We start from the raw sequence: 23930 nt of genomic DNA, 5'->3' as shown, positions 1-23930 counted from the left end.
TTAAACCAAGTCCCTTGGAATGATTACTAAACATGTACATTTTCTCCTATGATTGTATTAATAAACAGTTAGGATTCATTTTGTTTAATTAGAGAACATTGATGTAATCTATCAATTACATGTTTCTGTCAAAGAAGTTTTCACATGACAAAGTAAATTTTACTACCTTTGCTAAATCAGAGTGAATTTTAAATTTGTGCTAATTATATTTTTGCAAAGGATTTCCTTTGTAGCCAGGGTACTATTTTCACCATATCTTACTGATTGTTTTCATATAATGGTAATAAACCATTGATCTCTTCTTTTTTTTTTAAACACTTTCCTTTTTTTTTTTTTTAAAGATTTTATTTATTTATTCGACAGAGATAGAGACAGTCAGCGAGAGAGGGAACACAAGCAGGGGGAGTGGGAGAGGAAGAAGCAGGCTCATAGCAGAAGAGCCTGATGTGGGGCTCGATCCTGTAACGCCAGGATCACGCCCTGAGCCGAAGGCAGACGCTTAACCGCTGTGCCACCCAGGCGCCCCAACCATTGATCTCTTTTAAGTAGTTTGTATAATCTGGTAAACTAGTTAACTGCTAGTTTCAGTTAACTGAGAAATGTTTAGCTTTGGAACACAAATGACTACAATCTTATTGATTTCATGAATTTTTCTCCTGATCCAAATTCTGAAGAAAAAAATAAAATTTATCTTTAAAAGGTGAATTCAGTGAGATAGCTTCACATTTTGGCCCAAAACTTTGAGCTCCTTACTCCTGTCATATACAATTACTCATATTTGCTTATGAGACTTGATTAGATTTTTAAATGCGAAAAGCCATAAATTTATCCAAACACTGTCTTATTGCTCACATATTTAAACACATAAATTATTTTTTCAGTGTGGTTAGTGATTAATTCTGTGGTAATCAAGTTTTCATGCTTTACAAATCCTCTGTTGGAACCTAATATGCAGTTTTAAAGATAAAAGCTCATAGAACAAGCTTAGAAAAATTCTATACATAAACCTTGACACAAACCAGATGTGGATTTTCATCAGAGTGGCACCAACTATCTTTGCCTATTTGAGAAACTAAGAGGATTTTAAGTTACTTGTGATGTTAATGCACTTTATTATCCAATTTAGAATTTTCATTTGTTTATGTGTTATGTTGGCAGGTTGCCTCAGAGATGGCCAAGCTTATGAAGAAGGATCAGTAATTAAAGAAAACTGCAACTCCTGGTAATGAATTTAAGTGGCACAGAACTGAAGTCTGTCCGTGTATGTTTTCTTCAAATAAAAGGAGTATTGTGAAATAAAACATATATTTAAATACAGATAGAATCATAAGTCATAGGGTATCGCATATCCGTACCTTTATATAAGCATATTTAATGAATGTTGACAAATCTAGCCCTGGATACACCTTTTCACACTATATTGTTCATGACGATGGCCTTCCTGATACCGCAGGCCTGCATTAAATATACCTCTTAATTATAAGCATTCTACAGGCAAGATACGCTACAGGCAAATTGTGTTTCTTTGATCACGGTAGCTGTATATAAAAACAGGCTGCCTTCAAATGATTATCCTGCAGAAAGTTTCCAAATACAAAGACACGGAATCTGTCTGAATTTTCCTATGTTTTCAAACTTCAACGACTGTGTGGTCATTTCGCGTATTGATGGCCTCGAGCGTATGGAGTGGTAGCTAATGCGTATGTTAGTATTTTACTTCTGCCAAGAATCAAATAGGCATATGGCTATCATTAATCAAAAATATGTTGTATGTCTTAGCAGTGTGCGATTCTGGTTACTAATTGTGTAAATGTACTTCAGAAAGGCTAGGCCACTTTTGTAATTTTTACATCTTTGCAGCACATGCTCAGGACAGCAATGGAGATGCTCCCAGCTTGTCTGCCTTGTTCAACCAGAACTAATTGAACGTGTCAATAAAGGAGACTATGGGTGAGGAAAATCTTGCTTTATAGACTTTTTGGCAGTCCCAGTTACTCTTCAGTCTTCAAACAATGTATTTCCTATCATTTACTTCTAAAAATGGCCATTATTTCAAAAGAAAGAGCGGGAGAGAAATGGGAAGAGAAGTAGAAAGACGTGTAAAATAGGAATGCATGGAGGTAATTATTAAATAATTAAAAATTAAATTGCACAAAGAAATATAGAACAGGGTCTTAAACTATCTAGGAAGGATCAGTGTCATGGTGTGAGTGAGGGGAGTAGAGGGAGCTTTAGTTTGGATAAATATTTAGGCAAAATTAAGAAGTAGGCAAAATTGATTTTTTTTTTCATATAAACCATCTTTCTCCCTCTGCTGTTGCCCTGACCCAACCAATCAGCTATCATGGGAGAATCAGACCCTAATAGGTTAGTATTTAATCTTGGTGGTTCCCCAAATAGCCAGTCCCTCTAGACAATTTCACTGACATGACCTATATAGACAATTTCACTTACAGCTGAATCAAAAGATAGGCTGAGCCACTTTACTTTGCTAATAAATAGGGCTGATTGACACTTAAACATGGGAAATAATGGTTTGATGCTCTCTGACAGATTAATAAATTAGGTGGCTTCTCCATTTACATAGAGGGAATTGTGATGTCAGTGCTAACACTGGTTTTCTTTACTGAACTGAAAGGAAGAGGGATAACACCTGGTTATCTGCCTCAGGATTGCTGCATTGTCATTGATCGAATCTCTATATACCCTCACTAACATTTTCTACATTCTGGAAAAGATTTCACGTAAGAAGATCTATTATCAAGTAACTATAAAAGTGATGTAATCCTGAAATGGATTTTTAAAAAATTAAAAGTATCATTTGCTTCCACATAGAAGACCATAAGACAGATATTTCCCAGCACAGTGGGGACACTGACTTTCAGTGTCCCCAAAGTATTTTCTTGGAAGATGTGAAATTTAGAAATTAACTTTTTTTTTGACATTAATATTCTTAAACCATGCTCAATTTCTGTGTGTGTATACAATGTTTAACCAATATTTTAGGTGATAATATGACATTTTAAGTATTTCTAGGGAAAATACATTATGATTTTCTGTGGCTAAGTGATACTTAAATCATTAAAAGAACATCAGAGTATGTGCCATCATAAGAAATTATCTGAATCAGGTTCCTAAAATAATTCAAATGCTTGACCTATGGAGCACATACTTCCAAGAAGACATCAGCAGCCTGTTTTTCCAATGTCCCAGAACCCACAGGAAACCATAATTGAAGGCGACATGGAAAGTACATTAAGAATACAGAAGCTGGTAGGAATGCTGTCTTCCTTGGAAGGAAGAATTTTCCTGCCATCATTTGTTCACTGTGAGGTAACTCTGGGAGAGTTAAGAGGCACAAAGCCTTTTGTAGCAAACATCGATGACCTTAAAAGGACAAAAGCAAGGTATAATTGGAGCAAAAGGAAACCTCCATTGCCCAAAGAAAAAAAGTTAAGTAAAAGAGACAAGCTATGAAGAAACAGTAAAACTAAAATTATTTACTGGAGAGCAAAAAGGTAGGGGGAGCCCTTGAATTTAAAAGAAAGTTCTGACTCTCAGATATATTCTGGTCCAGACGTTCAAATTGTTTTCATGTGTGAAAATAGAAGCATATCATTTAGTACTTACTAAGTGCTTTTTAAAATAGCCTACATGCAAATATATAAATCTTTGCTTTAAAACATTTACTTTTCTCATCTTGGTGGTGTTTTAGATCCAAGTCTTTATTCGTTCTACATAAGCTACTTCAGTGTATATTTATTCCCCGTGTTATTTTTCAATGCAACCAATTAATATGAACAAAACGTGTGTTTCTCTTGTGGCACTGCTGAGGATAGAAATAAATAATTCCTGTCTTACAGGAATTTACAGTCTAGCTGAGGAGTCAACATGTCATCCCTTTGTGGAAGGATTTCGGATGATAGGGAAGTATGTAAGTGCCGAATTAGTAGCACAAGTAGTAATCAACAAGTTGGTGGAACAAAGGGAGTTAGATAACTGTTTCAGTTATCTGCTGTGGGGCAGCAAAGCACTCCAGAATTTAACAGCTTAAAACCATAGCTTTTCACTGGTTCACTTCAGTAACTTGGGATGCACTTAGCTGAAGCTCCTTTCCTGATCTCTCTTGGGGTTACTCAGATGTCTATGGATATCTGGAGCTCAACTGAGGCTGAATTGTCTGAGGTGGCCTCATTCCTGTGCCTGGTGGTTGGTGCTTGTTGTTAGTGGACCCACATGTTTTCAGCAGACTAGTCTTAGCCTCTTGCCATAGTGCAAGTGTTCTAAGAGGGCATGAGGGAGAGCTGTAAAGGGCCTCCCCATAGGCCTACGCTTGAAAGTCACACAACATCAATTGTCCTACTTTTTGTTGGGTGAAGCAAGTCACTAGTCCTACCCACATTCAGAGGTTGGGGAAATAGATTCCACTTCTTGGTGCCAAGAGCCACAAATAATTTGTGGCCATGTTTAATCTGTCACTTCTCTGAGCTTGATTTTTTTTTTTTTTTAATGAGCTCAAAACCTACTCTATTGGATTCTCCCCTCCCCCCCCCCCCACCGGTTTCTCAAATCAACACATCCCAAACCAAAAGAGTTGACCTCTTCGACCTGCCCTTGGTGACTGGCCTTCCCCTCTGCCTTGTCAGCCAAGCCAGGAAATCAGAAATTAGTTTGATTCTTCTCTCCTCATCTCTCTCAGTCACTACTCTCTTATAATTTCCAGATATTTCTTTCAGATATTTATTTTTTCTACCTCTCTGCTATATTCTAGAGCATTTCTTTATCAAGCCTCATTTGAGATGACCTGATTTTTCTCTCTGTTTCCAGTCTGACCAAACTGCAACCGATCCTTTATACTTTCATGGTTATCCCTCTAAATCAAATACTTTCATAGTTATCCCTCTATTCGTGTTCTTCAAAATCCTCAGTGATACTCCATTGTTTGTAGAATATCATTATACTCCTTAGCATAAGTAACAATCTGGCCCAAATGCTTCTTTACTACCTCATTTTTTATGCTCTTTCCAGCTTCTGTCTCCCTAGGCCCTCTCATGGGTTCAGCATCAAACTTACCTGCTCATCCTTAAACGTGCTACCTTGTTTCAAATCTGTATGCCCTGCTCCTGAGTTGTCTTTTTTTTTTTTTTTAATACATTTTCTTTTACATCTGTCCACCAAACTTATTCTCATCCTTCCAGATGGAGCACTAAAGTCACTTTCTGTAATGAAATTATGCCAACTCCTTCAGGCAGAGTTATATTTGAATCCTCTACTCTGATCGTACCCTGACCTACCAATAAATGACACACACTGAAGTCATTTCTCTCTTTGCAGTCTTTTTAGGGTATGAGCTCTGTGAGGGTAGAGAAATTAACTTATTGCCATGTTTTAAGAGAGAATATGATAAATGAAGAATGTTCAGTAAATGCTAAATTGTATTAAAGGGAAAGCAACGAGTCTTGATCAAAGAGGATGGGATGGCGTGGTAGTCCCTTCATACTTTTTTGAGCCTACGTCACAGTAAAACATACATCTGACGTTGTGACTTAGTATACACATGTGCACATGAATATCCATACAAATACATGCTATACACACACCTACACATATAAAAACAATACTCACCCTTACGACATGCAATAAATTCTAATATTTCCTATTATTTTTCCTGTATTCTATTTATTTTTCAAAATACTGATCCCTGCTCACTAAATTGAGTGATTAAATGACCACAAATGTATCTGAATGTTTGAAAATTACTAGTGTAGGGTACCAAAGACATACTTCACTGATGTCATGGTTTTGCCCAAGGGTAGTCCTAATGTTCTCTTACATAGGCTGCAATATCTAATATAGTCAGAGGTTTCCTTGGATGATGGAGATTGCACTCCCAAAATTGTGGCTCCAAGTTGCTTAGGGTTTTATGACCTAACAGATTCTTATAAAAGAAAAGCATGAACTTGCTAAGCATATTATTGACAATCAAGCTGTATCTTTAATCATTCATTAGAGTCTATCGCACTATCAGCATTTTTGGTAATTAACAGAATTAAGTTTAGATTTGACTTAACTACTGAAAATATATTGTCCTCAAGTTGTAAATAATTCAAACAAGCAGTGATTAAATCACTTTTGTCTTTCTCATCGACTCTTATCTCTTCAAGAAATTTTTCATTGGATTTAAATGTCAGTGTTAGATTTTGAAAACAAAGCTTCTTTTCCTATGTAAGGGCACAAACCCTGTCTCTAAAAAATACGTACTTTTTACCATCTAATTTCACATCAATTGAATTTGTATCATCATTAATAATAACTAAGATTATTGAATACTTAATGCAAATTAACTCTTTAATCTATGATAGAACATTCCAGTATTTAAATAAAATATTTCAATATAATTAATTAGCACTGATATAATCTTTTTAAGTATAACTATTTTATCCTCAGTTTTTATGGATATTTCCTTTTACATGGTCAAATTCTTTCTGAATCTAAATTATATGTAAAACAATTACCCTGTTTAATCTGTAAGTACATTTCTATACATTCAAGCTTCTTTCTAAAATGCACTTAATAACATTTAAAAGAAACTACATATATTGGCCTTTTGCCGCTTAATCCCTTATAATATGTAAAGATACCTATCCTTGTATTTAGTCTATATTGATATATAGCCTTAGGTTCCTCATATAAGTCATTAACATATTTGAAAGAGACCTAATTTAGGAAGAGCTTTCCTATTAAACAATCATGCATTCTTTATATAAAGAATAATTAGCTTATAGTAATAGTTCCAATTTTGTATAATTTCAGAAATATAAACAAACACCATTTATAAAAGTGATATTACACAACCTATACCAATTTTTCTCTTTCATTTGTAAGGCAGATGGACAGCTCAGAACTACAGCCAGTTCTGGGGAATGACTCTGGAAGAAGGTTTCAAGTACCGTCTCGGCACCCTGCCACCTAGTCCCTTGCTTCTCAGTATGAATGAAATGACGGTAAGTGTTCTCTCTGTCTGACTCAAATGTGTGTGTGTTTGTACAGGTATGTTTGTATGTGCATTTAAAGAAATTTTAAGTAACTAAAATAGTGGGTTTTGAGCTTTCAGAGTTGTAATTTTGTCATATAAATAAAAAACCTTTACCAAAATGGTTGTTACCTTCCCTAAATGTTTCAGGTGAATTTTGAAGTTCACCAATGTCAATTAGATCAAGTGTCCTGTCTTTAAGAACGGTTGTGTTTTTTTACACGGCTCATAATTTCGTAGAAATTCCTATTTCTGATTATTGATTATTTAGTGACCCGGTGCTCAAACAAGTTATTAGTTGTCCTTATTTTTCTTTTTTAAAAGTAAACCCAGATATTTTTTGAATTCATCCAAACAAAGTTGTGGTGTCTTTGGGCTACCCATTATCATATGAGGCTAAGAGAAATGCCAGTGACTGCAGATATGTATACTATGGCGATTCATAAAGGCTTATCCTCAAAATTTCCATTACAGGAACACTTTCAAATTTTGCCAGGTGACCTTGCAAACTCCTCCATGAAATTGCTGCATTTCCTACAGCCTTAAGCTTTGTACCATTATATTGGCTTCCCCTTTCATTTTTAGGAGATGTTATCATCCCATAACAGGTATCTTGTATAAAGAGGCTTCTATCTCTCCAGTGTCACAGACCTCTAACTCATAGAGCTGCAGTTTGACCACCAGATGTGTGGTGTCCCAGGCACACATCCCAATTGAGATGTTGAATGTATTCAAGGCCTAGTTCAAATGCCCAAGGCTGAGCGGTGCTCGCGGGTAAAGTGGGAGTGCAGCCTCCTCTCTCTGCAATGCAGGCTTCGGGTCCTGGCTGCCTGGAAGCTCCCAGTGGCTCGGGAGCAAGCAGGGTTGTTGTTTGCCATTGGATGAGTTGTAAATCCACAGGTTTCTTGTGAAGCATTTAATGTACTTTGCTTTCAAGAGATGTAATCCCCTGAGTTATTATACCAATTCAAATTGCAGTAGCAGGGCCTGATAAAGTATAACTAGTATCAGAAAAGATCATAATAGCTGCCACGTATTGAGGAGATGTGTGTTATGCGCTCTTATAAGCACTTTCATACCTTATTTCATCTAATTTCCACAGCAGCTTGATATAGTGGGTACTATAATTATCCACATTTTAAAGACAAGAAAATTGAGATTGAGAGAGGTTAAGTCACACTGAGATTGGGAAAAGTGAAAAGCTACCACAGAATTACTTAGAGTGCAGAGCCAGGACATCTTAAAACATCTGCTCCCAAAAATAGTCCCTAGAGTTCCACTAGAATCGTTAGCTTTGGCCAGTGCAGGTTCAAAATAGCAAAAAGCAGAGCTAAGATTATGAAATGATCAGCTTAGATATACTTTTGGATCTTTCCTGAAACAGTAAGATACAAAATCTTTAGAGATGTGGCTTGGATTCATGGTTTTTAGTGACCTAATTATATGATCAATTGGAAGAGTTATTTTTATTTTAATTTTTTCTGGCTGCTTTCTTTTTCACTTTTATCCCCATCTGGGGGAAAAAAAGAAGCTGAATTATTTAAGAAAAGAATAAATTCACTCCCTTTATAAGGATTGCTGTTTCCCTTGCTTTTATTAAGGGTCCCAGTCAGCCAAATACTGATTTGGGTGTCTATATACATTTTCTCTGGATTATTTCTAACCTTCCTTTTTAAGCTTTAATTTTTGCAACCTGGAATATTTTCTATTCTAGAGAATATGAGGTTGTCATTTACCCTAGTATAGAAAAGGAAGTCAAATTCTAATTCGTCCTTTATTGGCTGCTAGGGATTTGTTTGTATGAAAGTCATTGCAGTGATATTTAAATGAAAAATCCCAATGATTAGTACTTTGGGAGAATTACAATTGCCGAGTGCTATAAATTAGTGTAATGTAGTTGCCGGCTTATTCCAGGAAAGCAATAAGGAAAATTTGGCTGATCTGTAAGATTTCCATCACCCACTTATGATGTAAGGCAAGGAAATAGCTTCTTATTTCTAGGGCATAGTAGCTTGAGGGGTGAGGGTCTTTCAAAAAGTTTCTGAGTGTTAGAGTTGTCCTAATATCTGGAGACACAAGAAAATCAGAAATATAACAAGTACTTCCAGGAAGTGAACTCAGTTGAACCAGTTGCCACAGAAAGAGGTAAAAAATATGTTAATTCTTAGCCTGGTGACTATATAGAAAATACCTCAATACATCAACTTGCCTCAGACTACAGTGAAAATGAGTTCTTTTCTTTGTAGCTATGCTTCTGATAACTTTTCTTCCCCCCCTTTTCCCCAACTTTTTTTTTTAATAGCATTTTCAACACAGGATGGTCTATATAGAGAGCCAGGGTAGGCATTTGCCAACAGTGGTAATGATTTTGTTGAGGAACTCCACTGCATTCCCACCCAAAACATCTTCCTTTCCTTGACTGTGTTCCCTGGTTGAGAGTTGAGGTTCATGTAATTCTTTATCTGGGGAGGGAAAGATGAGCCATGAGTCATTCCTGGTTTCTGGGAAAGCTCTTCTCTTCCCTGGTTGGATTCCTGGTTTCATTCCTGGTTTAAGTCACTATTCCCATAATATATTTGCTGAACATGAGTTAGAGAAATATCAGTTAGCATTGTACAAAGAGTTCCATGATCATATAGTTATGAAAAATGTGTTGCATCTATATGAATTCATTCAATTCAAATGAGTATTTGTAGAGTGTGGTTAGTCACAATGAAGAATAGAAAGATATTAATAGTGGAGGACTGAAAAAGTTAACTTTAGGGTTGTGGAGAACCGTCCCTGGATGACAATCCTAAGTGAGGATAGACAAAAAAGGAACATAAACTTACTATTTTCCTTGGGTACAAGCAGAGTGCATGATAGGAAGTGAAAAAAGAGAAAGAAGGCTGGGAGGGACACTGTTTAGACCATGCAATTCCTTGCTGTGTATGAAGACTCACTTCACCCACATTGGAATAATTATGTCTGGTGTCAGGTCAACAAAAGCTGGCTGGCTGGTGAATGCATGCCTATCTTTTTTTGTTGAAGGTTTTCTTTTTGTGTTTGTTTCAAGTTTTTATTTAAATTTCTAGTTAGTTAATAACATATAGTGTAATAGGGGTTTCAAGAGTAAAATTTAGTGATTCATCACTTACAGATAACACCCAGTGCTCATGACAAGTGCCCTCCTTAATGTCCATCACCCACTTAGCACATCCTCTGCCCACCTCTCCTCCATCAACCCTCACTTTGTTCTCTATAATTAAGAGTCTCTTATGGTTCACCTCCCTCTCCTTCCCCACCCTCTTCCCCCTTTTTTTGGAAGGTTTTCTTAGTTTGAGATTGTTCAAAGTGATGTCTTGATTGGACAGTTCTGTTCTAAAAGTGTTAAGAACCACTGGATGAATTAACCATCCTCTGGCACTCCACTGAAACTTTGTATATCGTATGGATAGATTCACAATGGGACTGATTGGGAGCTGGCCACCAGAAGGACTACAACTCCCCACAGGAAATTCAAATTCTGCCTATTGAGCATTTTATCTCCTTACACTACAAAATAGACTATGACATGGTTTGACCCTTATTTCAGTATTTCTCAACATTTGTTCCATGGACCAGCAATCTTGTAAGATTAAGAATAAAGGTGTGGTCAAATAAATTTGTGTAATGGTGCATTATATCTTCCTACTGAAAATTCACACTAGAGCAGAAGTATATTTAGGGATAAATCAGAACTTTCTCAGTGTCTCAGAAAGAAAACAATGGAGACAACAATTATTATGACAATATGCAAACAAACCTGGCGTTGACTGAGGTCCTTTTGAGGCAGCAGAAACATCACAGTTGAAGTCTGTTAATAGGTCTGTGTGAGTCAGTGTGTTTACCCATGTGAGCACCATTCCATTTACCATGATGAACAGGAGCTCTGGAGCCAGTGCACTTGGGGCACAGTCTGGCTCTTGCACTTATTGCTTCCATTTTCTCCTCCGTGAAATGGTGATGGCAGTAGTACCTTGCTCATAGGGTTGTTAGAAGTCCATGAAATGCTGAAAGAGAAGTGCTTACTATATACCATATTATATATATATATAACAGAAATGTTATTATATATCATATAAAGTTCTTTCTCCCTTGCATTAACCTTGGGAGAATAGTGGGGTCAATTCCCTACTATGCCTTACTACGAATTTAGTAAGAACCAAGTTATAGAAAGTTTCATCACTTGGAGATTTTTATTTCATAAAGAAAACTATAGCTCTGGATTTACTGGCTCTGATGGGGTTTACATATATCTGGTGAACCTGAAAGTTCTACTATGCTCCTAAATCAAATCAAATCAAATAATATCAAATCAAATCAAATAATATCAAATCAAATCTATTCAAATCAACAGCTTTGTACCTGATTGTTTTTCTAGACATAATGTTCAAGTGCTTTTGAATTTGGGAGATAACTTTAAGAAGCTTCACTGTGTTATACCGTATTATAAATATTGCAAATATTTTGAATGAAAAATACTATTTTCCAAACAGAAATGGGGAAATTAAGAGCTCACTTCTATACTTGTCTCAGCTAAAAAAAAATTTTAAATAGTGTTGTTGTTGTTGTTGTTGTTGATTTCCCAGGGGGAACAATGAAGTGAACAAAGCTGTTACAGATGCTTTAAAAGTTTTTTCGTCAACCTGATAGCTTACTAGTATAACATCTTTTCCCAGTCACTCAATATAAATGATGTTGGTGTGTTTTAGTAGGCATTATTAACACAGGAAAAATAATGTCTTCATGGTTTATTGGAAGTTAAAGTAAAATATTTTATGTATTATGTAATAACTTTTAAAGCCACCAATTATTGAGATGAGAAATGAAAATTTATTTAATTGTCTGGATACTTGATCGTTATCTAGATAATATTCAGTATTGACTGACTAGATTTCTTTCTTTTTTTTAAAAAAATATTTATTTATTTATTTGAGAGAGAAAGCACAAGTGGAGGGGAAGGGGGAGGGAGAAGCAGATTTCCCACTGAGCAGGGAAGCCGACAACCCTGGGCTGGATCCCGGGACCCCGGGATCATCACCTGAGACAAAGGTGGATGCTTAACTGACTGGGCCACCCAGGTGTCCCTGGATTTATTTCTATTATCATTAGTTATAATAGGAGGAATTTGTTTCTTCCTTTCTGAAGTATATTTCAATGATAGCAAGTACTGAGGGGCGAGAAGTACCTTTGGAAAAAATCAAGGGGAATATTACCAAGTGTAGTCTGTAACCCTCCATTAGGCTATTGAAATTTTTTATTTGATTAAAAATAATCTACTTGATTCCAAATATGTTTGTCACCTGTGTAAATAGAAGCCTCTGTAGAAAATGAAACACTAACTAGAAAAGTAAAGTTTGGTAACTAGAAAAGTTACATGGTTTGGTTCTTTATATAATAGGAAACAAAAATGACCATTTTTCCCATAAAATGAAGTTTAGCTCCCACATACATGAACATAAGCAAATGGCATCAGGCTTGAGTAATAACTTTATAAAATGCAGGTGCCCATGTCGCTGCAGAAGAAGGGCACGGCCAGACGTCATGGTGGAGTCTGTTTAAGTGTATATTTCCTCAGTTCGTCTCCGAATCTTCTCATCTATGTAGGTAAAGAGCGAGGGGCAGATTAAGATGCCAGTTCTTGCTGTCTCTGAATTAAGAGTTTTAAAATTCGAAGCGCATCAAAGCATGTGCTTATGCCTCCTTTTCCTCCTTCCCAGAGTGGAGCCCCAGACCCTTTGAAAACTTTAGAAAATACTGCCTCACTCCTTATTCAGCTGAGCTTGTGGCAGAATGAGCTCGCGGCAGTGTCGTATCTCTCACGTCAGTTTTTGAGGTTTTAGTTCTCAGTTTTATTTTTCTGTACTAGTTGCAATCTGGTGCATAGCACTGTGAAATAATTGAACATGACTTGAACAACACCATGGGGCTGAATTGATCACTGCAAGGCAAATCTCCAAAAAGAAATGTGAAAATTTATTTTTTTCCCCTCTCTGTGAATAAATATTTGGAGCTGTGAAAAAGTAGATTCCTGAGGTGATTTGGTGTATTGATAGTACAACCACCTGTTCTCTGGGTTAGTCCCAAACCTGGTTTATCTACTCCAGACTATGGCTCTGCCCAAAGCATGTTCCAGGAAACACTAGTCCTTTGATGTGCTTCACAATCAAAAGGATGTGAAATGAAATAAAATAAGATAAAATAAAATACTTGGCATTGGGTCATGAACACTTAAAACCGAGAATATGATTTCCACTTCCTGGAGTCTCACAACACTTAGGTAGCTTGTAAAAAATATTGCAATGAGGACGAAAATCTACTTAATTTTCAAAACCAGTGTTTCTCAGAACTGCTAGATTAATCAACTCCTTCTTTTGTAATTACTACAATTCCCCGAGAACTTGTGTTCTAAGAAACTCGTTTGAGGAAATATCATAGTTCATCAATTTCTAGATGCTTATTGTCTTCATTTTTTTACACCTCTAGAGTTGGGATTCTTCTTGTATTTGATGATGTCTTGGCTTCAGTGAAATCTGCTATTTCCCTAGAAACTTTAATGTCAGATATGTGTGCCATTTTAGTTATGATTAGGCTCATCTGAGAGAGACAAAAATTCAGAATGATCGTGGCTTAAATAACATAGGTATTGGTCTACCACCAACAAACCTGGAGATGGGTGGTCCGCCATTAGAATTGCACTCCATGGTGTTGGAGACCCAGGCTGCTTCTTTCTTGTTCTGTTTTCCAGTCTTTATAGCCAAGGTTATATCATGGTTCAAGAAGGCTGCTTCCATGTCTATCTGTACACATGTAATTTTTGCTAGCAGGAAAATAAAGAAAAAAGATCAATAAAAAGGAATAAAAGTGAAGTGATTTGTCTCTTGAAGAAAGTTCTCAAAAACTGCCAATGACAGTTCTGCTTATATCCCAGAGGGCAGGACTTAGTAAGGCAGCCACACATAGTAGTCAAGGGGACTAGGGAATGCAGTCATTTTTTCTGAGCTGCATGTGATGAGCTAAAATTGTTATTTCTATGAATAAAGGGAAATCCTATGAAAAGGGGAAGGATTGGAGAAGAATTAGCACCACCTGCCATAGTGTGATCATGAAATATTGTTATTTGTAGATCATTAAGCAAATTACCCTATAAATAGAAACTAGAGAAATATCCAAACTAATCCTTCCAGAATTAAAAACATGAAGACAAATATTGTTGAAGATGAAAAATTCATTTTGCCATTAGCAACCAGAAAATTAGCCCTAGCCTCTCCAATATCAAACAGGTTAGAAGAAATTTCTTATATTCATGGCCTTGGATTGTGAAGGGCAGAAGAGAATGATATTCTCTGTTGCCTTCTTTTGATTCTCAGGTAATTCTGATTATCCAAATTTAAGTGGAGGAAAGTGCAGCCAGAGATAGAGGTGGTCACTCACATGGTGGGTATTGTGGAGATATGGGCTCAGAGAAGAATGTCCAGAATGTCCAGAATTTGACTAAAGTGTTCTCAAGCTGCTCTGCAGTTATGTTTGCATTACTCTCGGAGATTTTGATTCAATTAAATGCAGAAAGTACTGTAAAAAATTCTCCAGTGATCACCATTGCCTTTAATTTTTATATTCACAGTATTTTTAATCTCTGATTTTAAATAGAAATACTGAAGCAGGGAGACTGTTCAAATTTAACCTCAAATTTGACTAATGTTAATTTGGAAATACGACTAGATTATGATGGAAACTTTTTCAATGTTACAGTTAAAAGAATTAAAAATGCCCATATGCCACAGTGTAAATCTTTTTAAAAATAAATTTCCATCTTATTTAAGCCACTGTCATTTTGAATTTCTGTCACTCTCAGCTGATATTCTTGATTCTTTTGCTTTATTAAGCTATCCTTTGACACACACACACAGACAAAGTATGTATTGAAGCCAAATTTGTGTTACCCATTCCTAAAAGCTATTATTCTGTGATTCTTACCTTTATTTATATGCCTTAAAAACACTCTTGCTTTACAAGGGCGTGCAATAATTATGGAATAATGGGATATAAAATTTGCTCTTTGTTTATTATATCAGATTATCTGATATCATAAGGCAAATAAAATTGCAAGATGGTATGTGCCTGTTGATCTTCAAATCCTATGGGCTTATTTTTAGGAAAAGCAATATTAAAAAATGATAAAAATTCTGAAAGATCCAATAGGTGAGCTTTTTGAATTGGATCTGGCTTAGTGGGTTGGTAAATATGTTTTCAATAAAAAGGTCATTTTGTTTGTTATTTTTCTATTGCTTTATCTTAATGAGAAGTATTAACCATTAGTATTTTTTTAAGCAATAAATCATAAAAACAACAAATCAGACTGGTATTTATAATTTAACTTAATGAGCCTATGGGAGAAAAACACTTTAAGAGATGAACTCCACCAGTTAGATCTATATTTCCTTATTAATATGAGCTATTTATTGAATACCTCCTATGTACAAAGCATTCTGGCAGGTTTTGGCATATGGAAGTCAAATTCTGAATTCAACCAGGCTGAAATGTGTTTGAAGTAATAGTTGTATCTTTATTGCTTCAACAGAGTTGAAGGAAAATGTCCTAGCTATTTTATTAAATTATAAAGTGATAAAGTAACAACCAACACTGCACCTGTTTTTTGGAAACTTGAGACCACTTAGTACTATAAATATTTAAAAGCACACTGACAAGGCAATGATAATAAAATTGGAAGGTATTAGTAATTAATAAGATAGGTGTATTTCCATCACAGTTAGAAAGACTCCTTTGGAGAATGAATTTATCTCTCTGGAACTATCTATCTAGAGCAGTCAATTTATTCTGCTCCGACCCTAGGTTTCTGCAGAGTGCTCAGTCTAATGGCATAAAGATCTAACATCACCTGGATTTCCATGATACTGCTCTTAAAGGTATCATGCAGGCACTCTACTGTGATCTGCTTGACATTTTCTGTACTTTTCTTCCATCATCTAAATAGCAGTGTTTTTAGTAATGGAACACAGGATTTAATAACTTTCTTATTGGGTGATAATAGTTTCTTTAAATCAAAACTGAGCAATCTCATTAAAATTCGAATTTATAAATATTTTGGAGGGCTATCTTTTCAAGCTGACATGTAAATTCCAAATCTTCCTTTAGTCTCCGAAGTAATTATATACGTGTCAGAAGTAATTTTGTTTGCACGATACTGGATCAGTAGCCCAACTTGTTTAATGGAATGCATGCTCATAAAACAAATAGGTAAAATTTTAGTTTTTATAGACATTTTACTTCTGTTGCAAAATATCGATGTATTTCTGATAAAGTAAGGAAATGATAAATGGAGCTTAGTCTTAAGAATTCTAAAACCTGGATCTAGTTTCAGGGGTATTTCTTATTTAACCTTAACATGTCATTTAACTTTTAGAAGTTTGTCTCCTCATCCATAAAATAGAGTAAATAATATTTGCCATGATTATACAACATAGAGCTATCAAGAAGATAAAATATTGAGAAAAAAATGGAAAACCTTAAAGCACTCTCAAAAATGAAGTATATGAATGTGTGTATGCTTAAGTGATAAAAATTAATAAACAAAATCCTTATTTGGTTTTAGTCCTTATTATTTATGGAAGTGAAAGTTATCGCTCTTTAGAAAAGTTTGGGAAAAAAGGTATTGTGTTTGAGATTTTCTTTGAGTGACTTGAACAGAGCAAGGTCCGTACCATTTAATTGACCTTCATGGAAAGACAGCAGCTGAAACTGACCCTGTCAGGAGGTGAACGTGGTTCTCTGAAGAAGTAATGGTATTCTACATTTGGCATTCCACACTTTCAGAAGCCCTTTTTGATCTTCAAGGATTTTATAACTATCAACCAATTCATCCCAGTTTTGTTTCCTAATGGCCAGGGTAAGCTCGGTGCTCCCTGGGCCTCTGAATGTAGTAATGCGTAGTTGTCACAAATGCATTGTTTCAAAATTAATTTCATACAGAATCACACTCTCTCACATAAGAAGGGACATAAAAGTAAATGTTATTTCTGAGGCCAAATTTAAATAACACCATGTCATCTTTCATATGGGTGACCCAAACTCTGAATCAGGATGATAGAAACATTGACTAAAATTATTGCACTGTATGGTAACCCAGAAAAAATTCTACTTCTTGATCTTATGATTTTGCTCTATGTTAGGATTCCCTGCATTGAATTATTTTTAAACATATATGACATAGAAATCCTACACTACTAATCCCTTTCAGGGATGTCATTCAGAAGACATGAATGTATGAAATAAAAAAATAATGATAAACATTATAAAAGACCATGGCATCTTTTTTTATGGTTATTGGGATACATTTGAAGAAATCTGACATGTCTGCCTCTCTTCTTTAGGCTTCTTTACCTGCAACAACTGATCTCCCAGAGTTTTTTATTGCTTCTTATAAATGGCCTGGATGGACTCATGGCCCATTGGATCAAAAAAATTGTGCTGCATCATGGGCATTTTCTACTGCAAGTAATAAAGTCATTTTACTTACTTCCTTATAATTCTCCCTTTAAGTTGAGATTCTGGGGTAGTAATTAAAAGGTTTTGAAATTTAGAATATCTAAATATTAACATTTGGTCAATTAAAATAAAATTGTATTTAGACCAGAGAAAGCAGCCAGAACATTATATAAAAATCCACTTTCACTCTGAAAATTGGTCTTGATTTTTAGGGTGTAATTTTAAGGGGAGGATAAGTCAAAAGAGCAACAAAGAAAAGTTGCTAAAATTTGTTTGTCCTTTGAGAGTTAAGGCCAGATGATAAGAAGAATGTAAGATATGTCTTTATTCATAATCTTATCTGTAATACTAATATGAACTTAAACATACCTATATAATTCTTATATTCTTTATAAATTTGCAAAAATATACCTCATTATTAAAAAACTTTGATGTAAAGAAATACTTCAGAACAAAATAATAATGGGTTAAATGGATTTTATCATTTTAGATAAAAATGAATTTGTGAATTTGTGGCTTTTGACTCCAAAGTAGTAAGAGTAGCTTCCAAATTAGTATTGCTGTTATTTCAAAAGTGTAAGGAATACTACTTTTATAGTTACTTTCATGTAAGTTCACAAGTCCAATACATCAATACTCAGGTTAATCTTAAGATTTGGTCTCTAAGTTAATCTCAAAGGAATGTTAATTATATTCCAGCAAATAACTTAAGCCTAACATGATGTTGATTGGCTACTATCAAAAATCTTCACAAAACTATGTTCTAGGCTTTGAAGGTAATTCCAAGAGTGCTCAGAATTCTAAAGTCTTGGCACAGACAGCTTTGTAAAATAGAGACATAGGTTCGCAGAGAAACTAGCTCTGAAGGGTGATACTATTTTGGACAGAAAAGTGCTGATATATGTGTTCAAATATCATTGCTTCATAGTATTAGCTAGTTTGTTCTAGAACCAATACCTTTGGCCAAGCTTACCTCTGGAATGGCGTTATCTATTTAGTCTATGCTACTTCCTACTCCTCTAAAACAAATGCTTTCTGGATTTCCGATTATTGTCCTCACTTTATTAGGGATATACGTGGCAGACCTGCTTGAGCCTTGTTTCATATGGGTAGGGAGATATTTAATCAGATAAATCATTTGTCATTTTATGTTCATGTGGTTAATGTATTATACCTCTTAGGTGAGCTATAAGAATTTTGCTTTAAATTGAAGTTAGACCAGTATTTCTGAAGATGTCTTGGGAAAGATGTTGCTGATTAAATAGTGAGAGTAACTTGCTAGCCTGATTTGGATGGTGCATTTTGGTGTCCCCACCCCAGGACACGGTTCCACTGATGGCCTCAGGCCAGGGCTATGTCTGGATATGTCCCCCTACCTAATTCACCAAAACACCAGAAAGAGGGTTTTCAACACTTTTGTGGTTTCAGATGACATGGTTTTATATTGTGTGTATTCAATATGACAAATCAGGCTCGTGCTATTTTTTTCTAAGTGTGTTAAGCAAAGAAAAGAATTAACTAGGTTCTTTTAAAGATCCAAATAATTATGTCAGAAAGTAATAGTCAAAATAAGAAAAAAATGTTTTTCAAAGAAGCTAAAATCTATTAAATGGAATAAAGAAAACATTTAAAAATATACATATATAAAACAATAGTTACGCAGCCAAATACAATTCAAGGATGATGTCAGAAGCTGACCAGGTGAAAAGAGTTTGAAATGGAGGAGGGGGATGATGATGTCACAGGCAAATGTAGAAGTAGAATAAATAAGCAGGGGAAATGATAGAGTGTGTCTCAGAGGTAAAGGCCAATTACAGTTTTCAAAAGGAAGGTGGAAAACAATTCACTGAGCTGAGTCATTCTTAAATATTTCAAGTGAATTTGGATTAAACATTCACTGAGATTCAGAAATATCTGAGAAGAGCAACATGTTGTGTCCCATTGGAATTTAAAATATTTATCCTTGAGTTGAAATATACAGATTCATGAGGCTGTCAGGGATCTTAGAGGTCACATTTTTCAAGCCTTTGTTTTTACAAAAGAGTTACAAGTAGATAAAATGACTTACCCTATCTCAGAAATGATCCTGGAAGCCAGGTTACTGATTCCTTGACTGCTGTTGTCGCAAGTAGTTTTTGAACTAGAGAAATAGTTACACTAACATTTTCAAATTTACATTGGTTCTGAACCCTTGTACTGAAAGTCAAAACATTAAAAATTTTCTATTTTCTTCTATGAAAGAGGGAGTTATTTTCTTGAGACTAGCAGAGGTGAGAGTAGAATGTCATCTGCTCTTATGAAATTTATCCCAGCACAGTAAGAGGTGGGAATCGAGAAGGAAGTAGGAAGTTATAGATTGAACAGATATTGAGCATTTAAACTGTGCCAAAATTGCACTACAGAATTGTACATATGCTGAGTTACATAAAAACCCTGTACATACAGAAATATATATGTAAATGAATTATTTAAAAATGAATTATTGTAGAATAATTCTAAATTAGCACCTTGAGAAGTTCCAGTATACAGACAATCTTGATGGGCAAAAACTATAACTTCTTTTGAGAAAATTGGATGGATAAAAGAAAGTTTACGACTCTGATGTCTTTAATTAAAAGTAACTAAGTTTAAATATCAAGAACAAACTATACCAGCCACCCAACAACAACAAAAATTTGTACGAAAATTTTTCCATGATCTCATCATTCATATTAGTGTAGCATGATAGTGTAGTCAAAAAGATAACATAAATAGTTTTCTGCTACTGGTGGATTAATTTCCGTAGTTTAGTATTCTGTGAGGGTAGCATTGTGGTTCTTGTTCATCATTGTAATTTTTAGTGTTTAGTACAGTGCCTGTCACCTAGTAGGCAGCCAATAAATATGTGTCGGGAAAAGGAATGCACAGATTAACAACAACCATGGGGATTTTATATTGTTATAAATTTATATCAAGTATAAACAAGGTGAATTCCATATGTATGTAATATAGGATCATGATTTTCAGAAGTATTATAAGGAAAAACGTGTGCTATGTAGTTTTTAGATATTTTATAAGATTCATATTAGTATAGATTAGCTTATGAATGGTTTTCAGAATGTTTAACCTAGATACCATTTTAAAAACCAAGGATTCAATTTATTCCAGTATATCAGATTAACATGGATGAATTTCTATTTAGTATTTCAATAAGTTTTCCTGATTTCCTCCTTTTAGTTGCACTCATTTCAAAAGTTATATGTTTATCCATGACTATACGTGAGCTACAAGAGTTACAAATGTAAATGAGATATGATTCTTGCCCTCAAGGAGTTTCACCTGACAGATTTCTTAATGAAAAATTCATGAATGTATAGAACATGAAAGGCACAAGGGACTAGAAAAGACTTTGAAGTCAATAAGACAATTGAGCAATACCAAAATTGGATAAAAATTATGACTGAAATTAAGACCCAGTTGACCTTGCTAGAATATGGAGATATATTAATGACATTGGCTTTAATTTTAAATTACATTAAGTTCTGAAAACTAGGATTCAAAAAAAGGGCTATTTAAATTATTAAAAATGCCATGTGCCATTTGAATATTAATGAGTATTCTCTTTGAAATAGGTGTGGCAGCTGACCGAATAGCAATTCAGTCCAAAGGTCGATACACAGCCAATCTATCCCCTCAGAATTTGATCTCCTGCTGTGCCAAGAACCGACATGGATGCAATAGTGGAAGCATCGATAGGGCTTGGTGGTTCCTGAGAAAACGTGGGTAAATAGCTGCCCAACATATATTTCTAGGATTCTTATGAATTCTGTTTGGGGTTAGAATAAGGAAAAAAATAAATTGCAAGATTTTTACTAAAAATATGTAGATGCTACATTTAGACAAATGTGTGCATTACATTTAAATATGCACCATATTTGGTATCTACTAAGATTATAAGCTATTGGAAGCCATTATTTGAAGAATGTATATATTCCTTCTAAATTCTACTAAATTCATGAAAAGACTCAAGTAAGCATTGTCTTCTTGTTGCTCTGAGCTAAATGGCTCTACTGAGCCCCAGTGGGAATAGACTAGTTGATACTGCTGATACCTCTGCTGAGTCTTTCAGTTACCCAGGTAGATGAATAATGCCAGATAAAAATTAGGTTAAGAATGAGATGAATAAAATAAAGAATTTATAGTTGCCTCCACTTAGCAACATCATTGAGTGTCACTGTCCCATTTGATGGGAAAAGGCAGGCTGTATTTCCCTACTTTTGTGTAGTCTGATACGTACTGCATCCTCATAGCTACTGTAAAAGCTAATCGACTTAAAAGCTAAGTTATTTGGGTAAGGAAATTGCAGCTGATAGCTAGTAGTATACATATGTACTTCTCCCCTGTCTTTTTATCATCCATTGAGTGCTCTAGGTTTGCTGTAGAACAGTCAGGTGCTATGAAAACATGGATGTCAGATATTGATGGGTGGCAACAAATTTCTTTAAAAAAATTTCATACATTTTGCTTAATAACGTAGTGCTTAGAATGAACAACTTGGGCTGATCCCTTCATGGTATGGTAGTGATTGGTTGGCTTCTATTTTGTACTATGACAAAAATTAATACCCTTTAGAAGCTTAGAAATATAAATTAACATTGAAACCCAACTAAATCTTACTGTGTTGGTCTGCTTAGGTTACCATAACAAAATACCATAGACTGGGGAGCTTAAACAATAGGCCTTTATTTCCCACAGTTCTGAGGGCTGAGAAGTCCAAGATGAAGATATTAGCTGATTTAGTCCTGGTGAGAGCCCTCTTCTCATTTGCCTTCTTGTTGTGTCCTCAGAGGCAGAAAGAGAGTGCTAGTATCTCTTCCTCTTCTGATAAGGGCACTAATGCCAGTGTGAGGGCCCCACCTTCATCACCTCATTTAAAGCTAATTATCTCTCAAAGGCCCCCTCCAAACACCATCACATTAGGTGTTGGGGTAACACAATTCAACCTATAACATTCATTATCCCAAAGCAATACCTTTAAGGCAAGAAATTTTGAAGTGTTTATAGTCTTTAATGACTTTGCTTTCATCACGCTCCTTGCACAGATTCTCTTATTCTGTTGAACACTATTGAATTTTTCTGAAGCAATCCTGTTGGATACCTCTATGGCCAGTTCAAATTGAATATATATAGAATCAATTTTATGGTTTATTTTCCTTATGATCTTCTTTATTTGATAAATTATGTTAGTTTTGGTACCAAATAATCTGTACTGTTTATGTTCAGTTTCAAAATCAGAAATCAAAATGATTTTATCTTTTGCACAATGTACATGTCTGATAACTTTCTACTCTATTAACTTTTAACATTATCTTACTGTATAGTATTTCTCCCAAAATATCATGAACCGCAGAAACATAATAATTGGAATCTTATGAAAAGGTATTTATAACTCAATTAAAGTATAAAAGTAAAACCAAAATCAAAACAGCCTTAATTACAAAACTTCTATCATCAATCAAAATACCCCATCTCAACATAATAAAATAGTTGCCTTTTTCACATTAAAACTTGGCTTCTTTACATTATAATTATAGGTGCAGGATGAAGTCCTTCCACTATTAATATTACCATAGATTTTATTGACAGTCACTTTTCATCTTCAGGAAATTCTGTACTGTAGACAAATTATTTATTAAAATGGATTGAAATGAGACATTTAAAATTATAGTAAAAATGAGGGGGCAGGGAAGAGTATAATATATTGAACTGGTATGTTGGAATTAATCCACATTTTGAAAGTTTCACATGTAAGCAGTCAGGAACATTTATAAATGTTTAATTCAGTAAAATTGCACATAGATAGGATATTATGGCATTTTCCTAAGTATTACTTCTTTGCTTATTCCTCATAGACTGGTATCCCATGCATGCTATCCACTTTTCAAGGACCAAAATGCTACCAACTATGGCTGCGCCATGGCAAGTAGGTCTGATGGGCGGGGAAAACGGCATGCCACAAAGCCATGTCCCAACAACATTGAGAAATCGAACAGGATCTACCAATGTTCTCCTCCATACAGAGTCTCCTCCAATGTAAGTCTAAATGGCAAGAATTTACAATGGTTAACGTTCTCAAAAAGATACAGCTCTACTGTTATTAAAACTATTTAAAAACTATTATATTCTAAAATAATGCTAGTTTTCAGATATAATTTTTTATATTCTTAAAGTGTCCATTAAAGACTCTCAGATTTTGTAATATTAGCAGCATGAATGATTACATGATATATATTCACATACTTAACAAAAGCTAAATCAGACCTTTATTCACTGACTTTTTGGTGGTAGGAGCTCATTGTGTCAATCCTTTGCCTTAGTCCACAAAATAATT

At 34.9% G+C, this 23930-nt stretch overlaps 1 protein-coding gene across 8 annotated transcripts in view; it reads left to right on the top strand.

Annotated features, from left to right (window-relative positions):
• TINAG (tubulointerstitial nephritis antigen) overlaps positions 1 to 23930 on the top strand; it is an 83378-nt gene that overhangs the window by 7120 nt on the left and 52328 nt on the right. For 5 of the 8 annotated variants that reach the window (XM_087857005.1, XM_087857004.1, XM_087857003.1 and 2 more), the window contains 6 exons: positions 1159 to 1222; positions 1861 to 1950; positions 6890 to 7004; positions 17446 to 17569; positions 21172 to 21322; positions 23452 to 23632. In XM_087857005.1, the coding sequence (XP_087713131.1) occupies positions 1159 to 1222; positions 1861 to 1950; positions 6890 to 7004; positions 17446 to 17569; positions 21172 to 21322; positions 23452 to 23632 (725 nt within the window). Of the gene's footprint in view, positions 1 to 1158; positions 1223 to 1860; positions 1951 to 6885; positions 7005 to 17445; positions 17570 to 21171; positions 21323 to 23451; positions 23633 to 23930 lie in introns of all 8 variants that reach the window. The other 3 variants (XR_015722259.1, XM_087857008.1, XM_087857006.1) reach the window with 2 other exon arrangements.

The sequence above is a fragment of the Ursus americanus genome, chromosome 29 (assembly GCF_024610735.1).
Source record: "Ursus americanus isolate L20-20 chromosome 29, mUrsAme1.1.p, whole genome shotgun sequence".
NCBI classification, from domain to species: domain Eukaryota; kingdom Metazoa; phylum Chordata; class Mammalia; order Carnivora; family Ursidae; genus Ursus; species Ursus americanus.
This window is presented reverse-complemented; position numbering and strand designations above follow the sequence as displayed.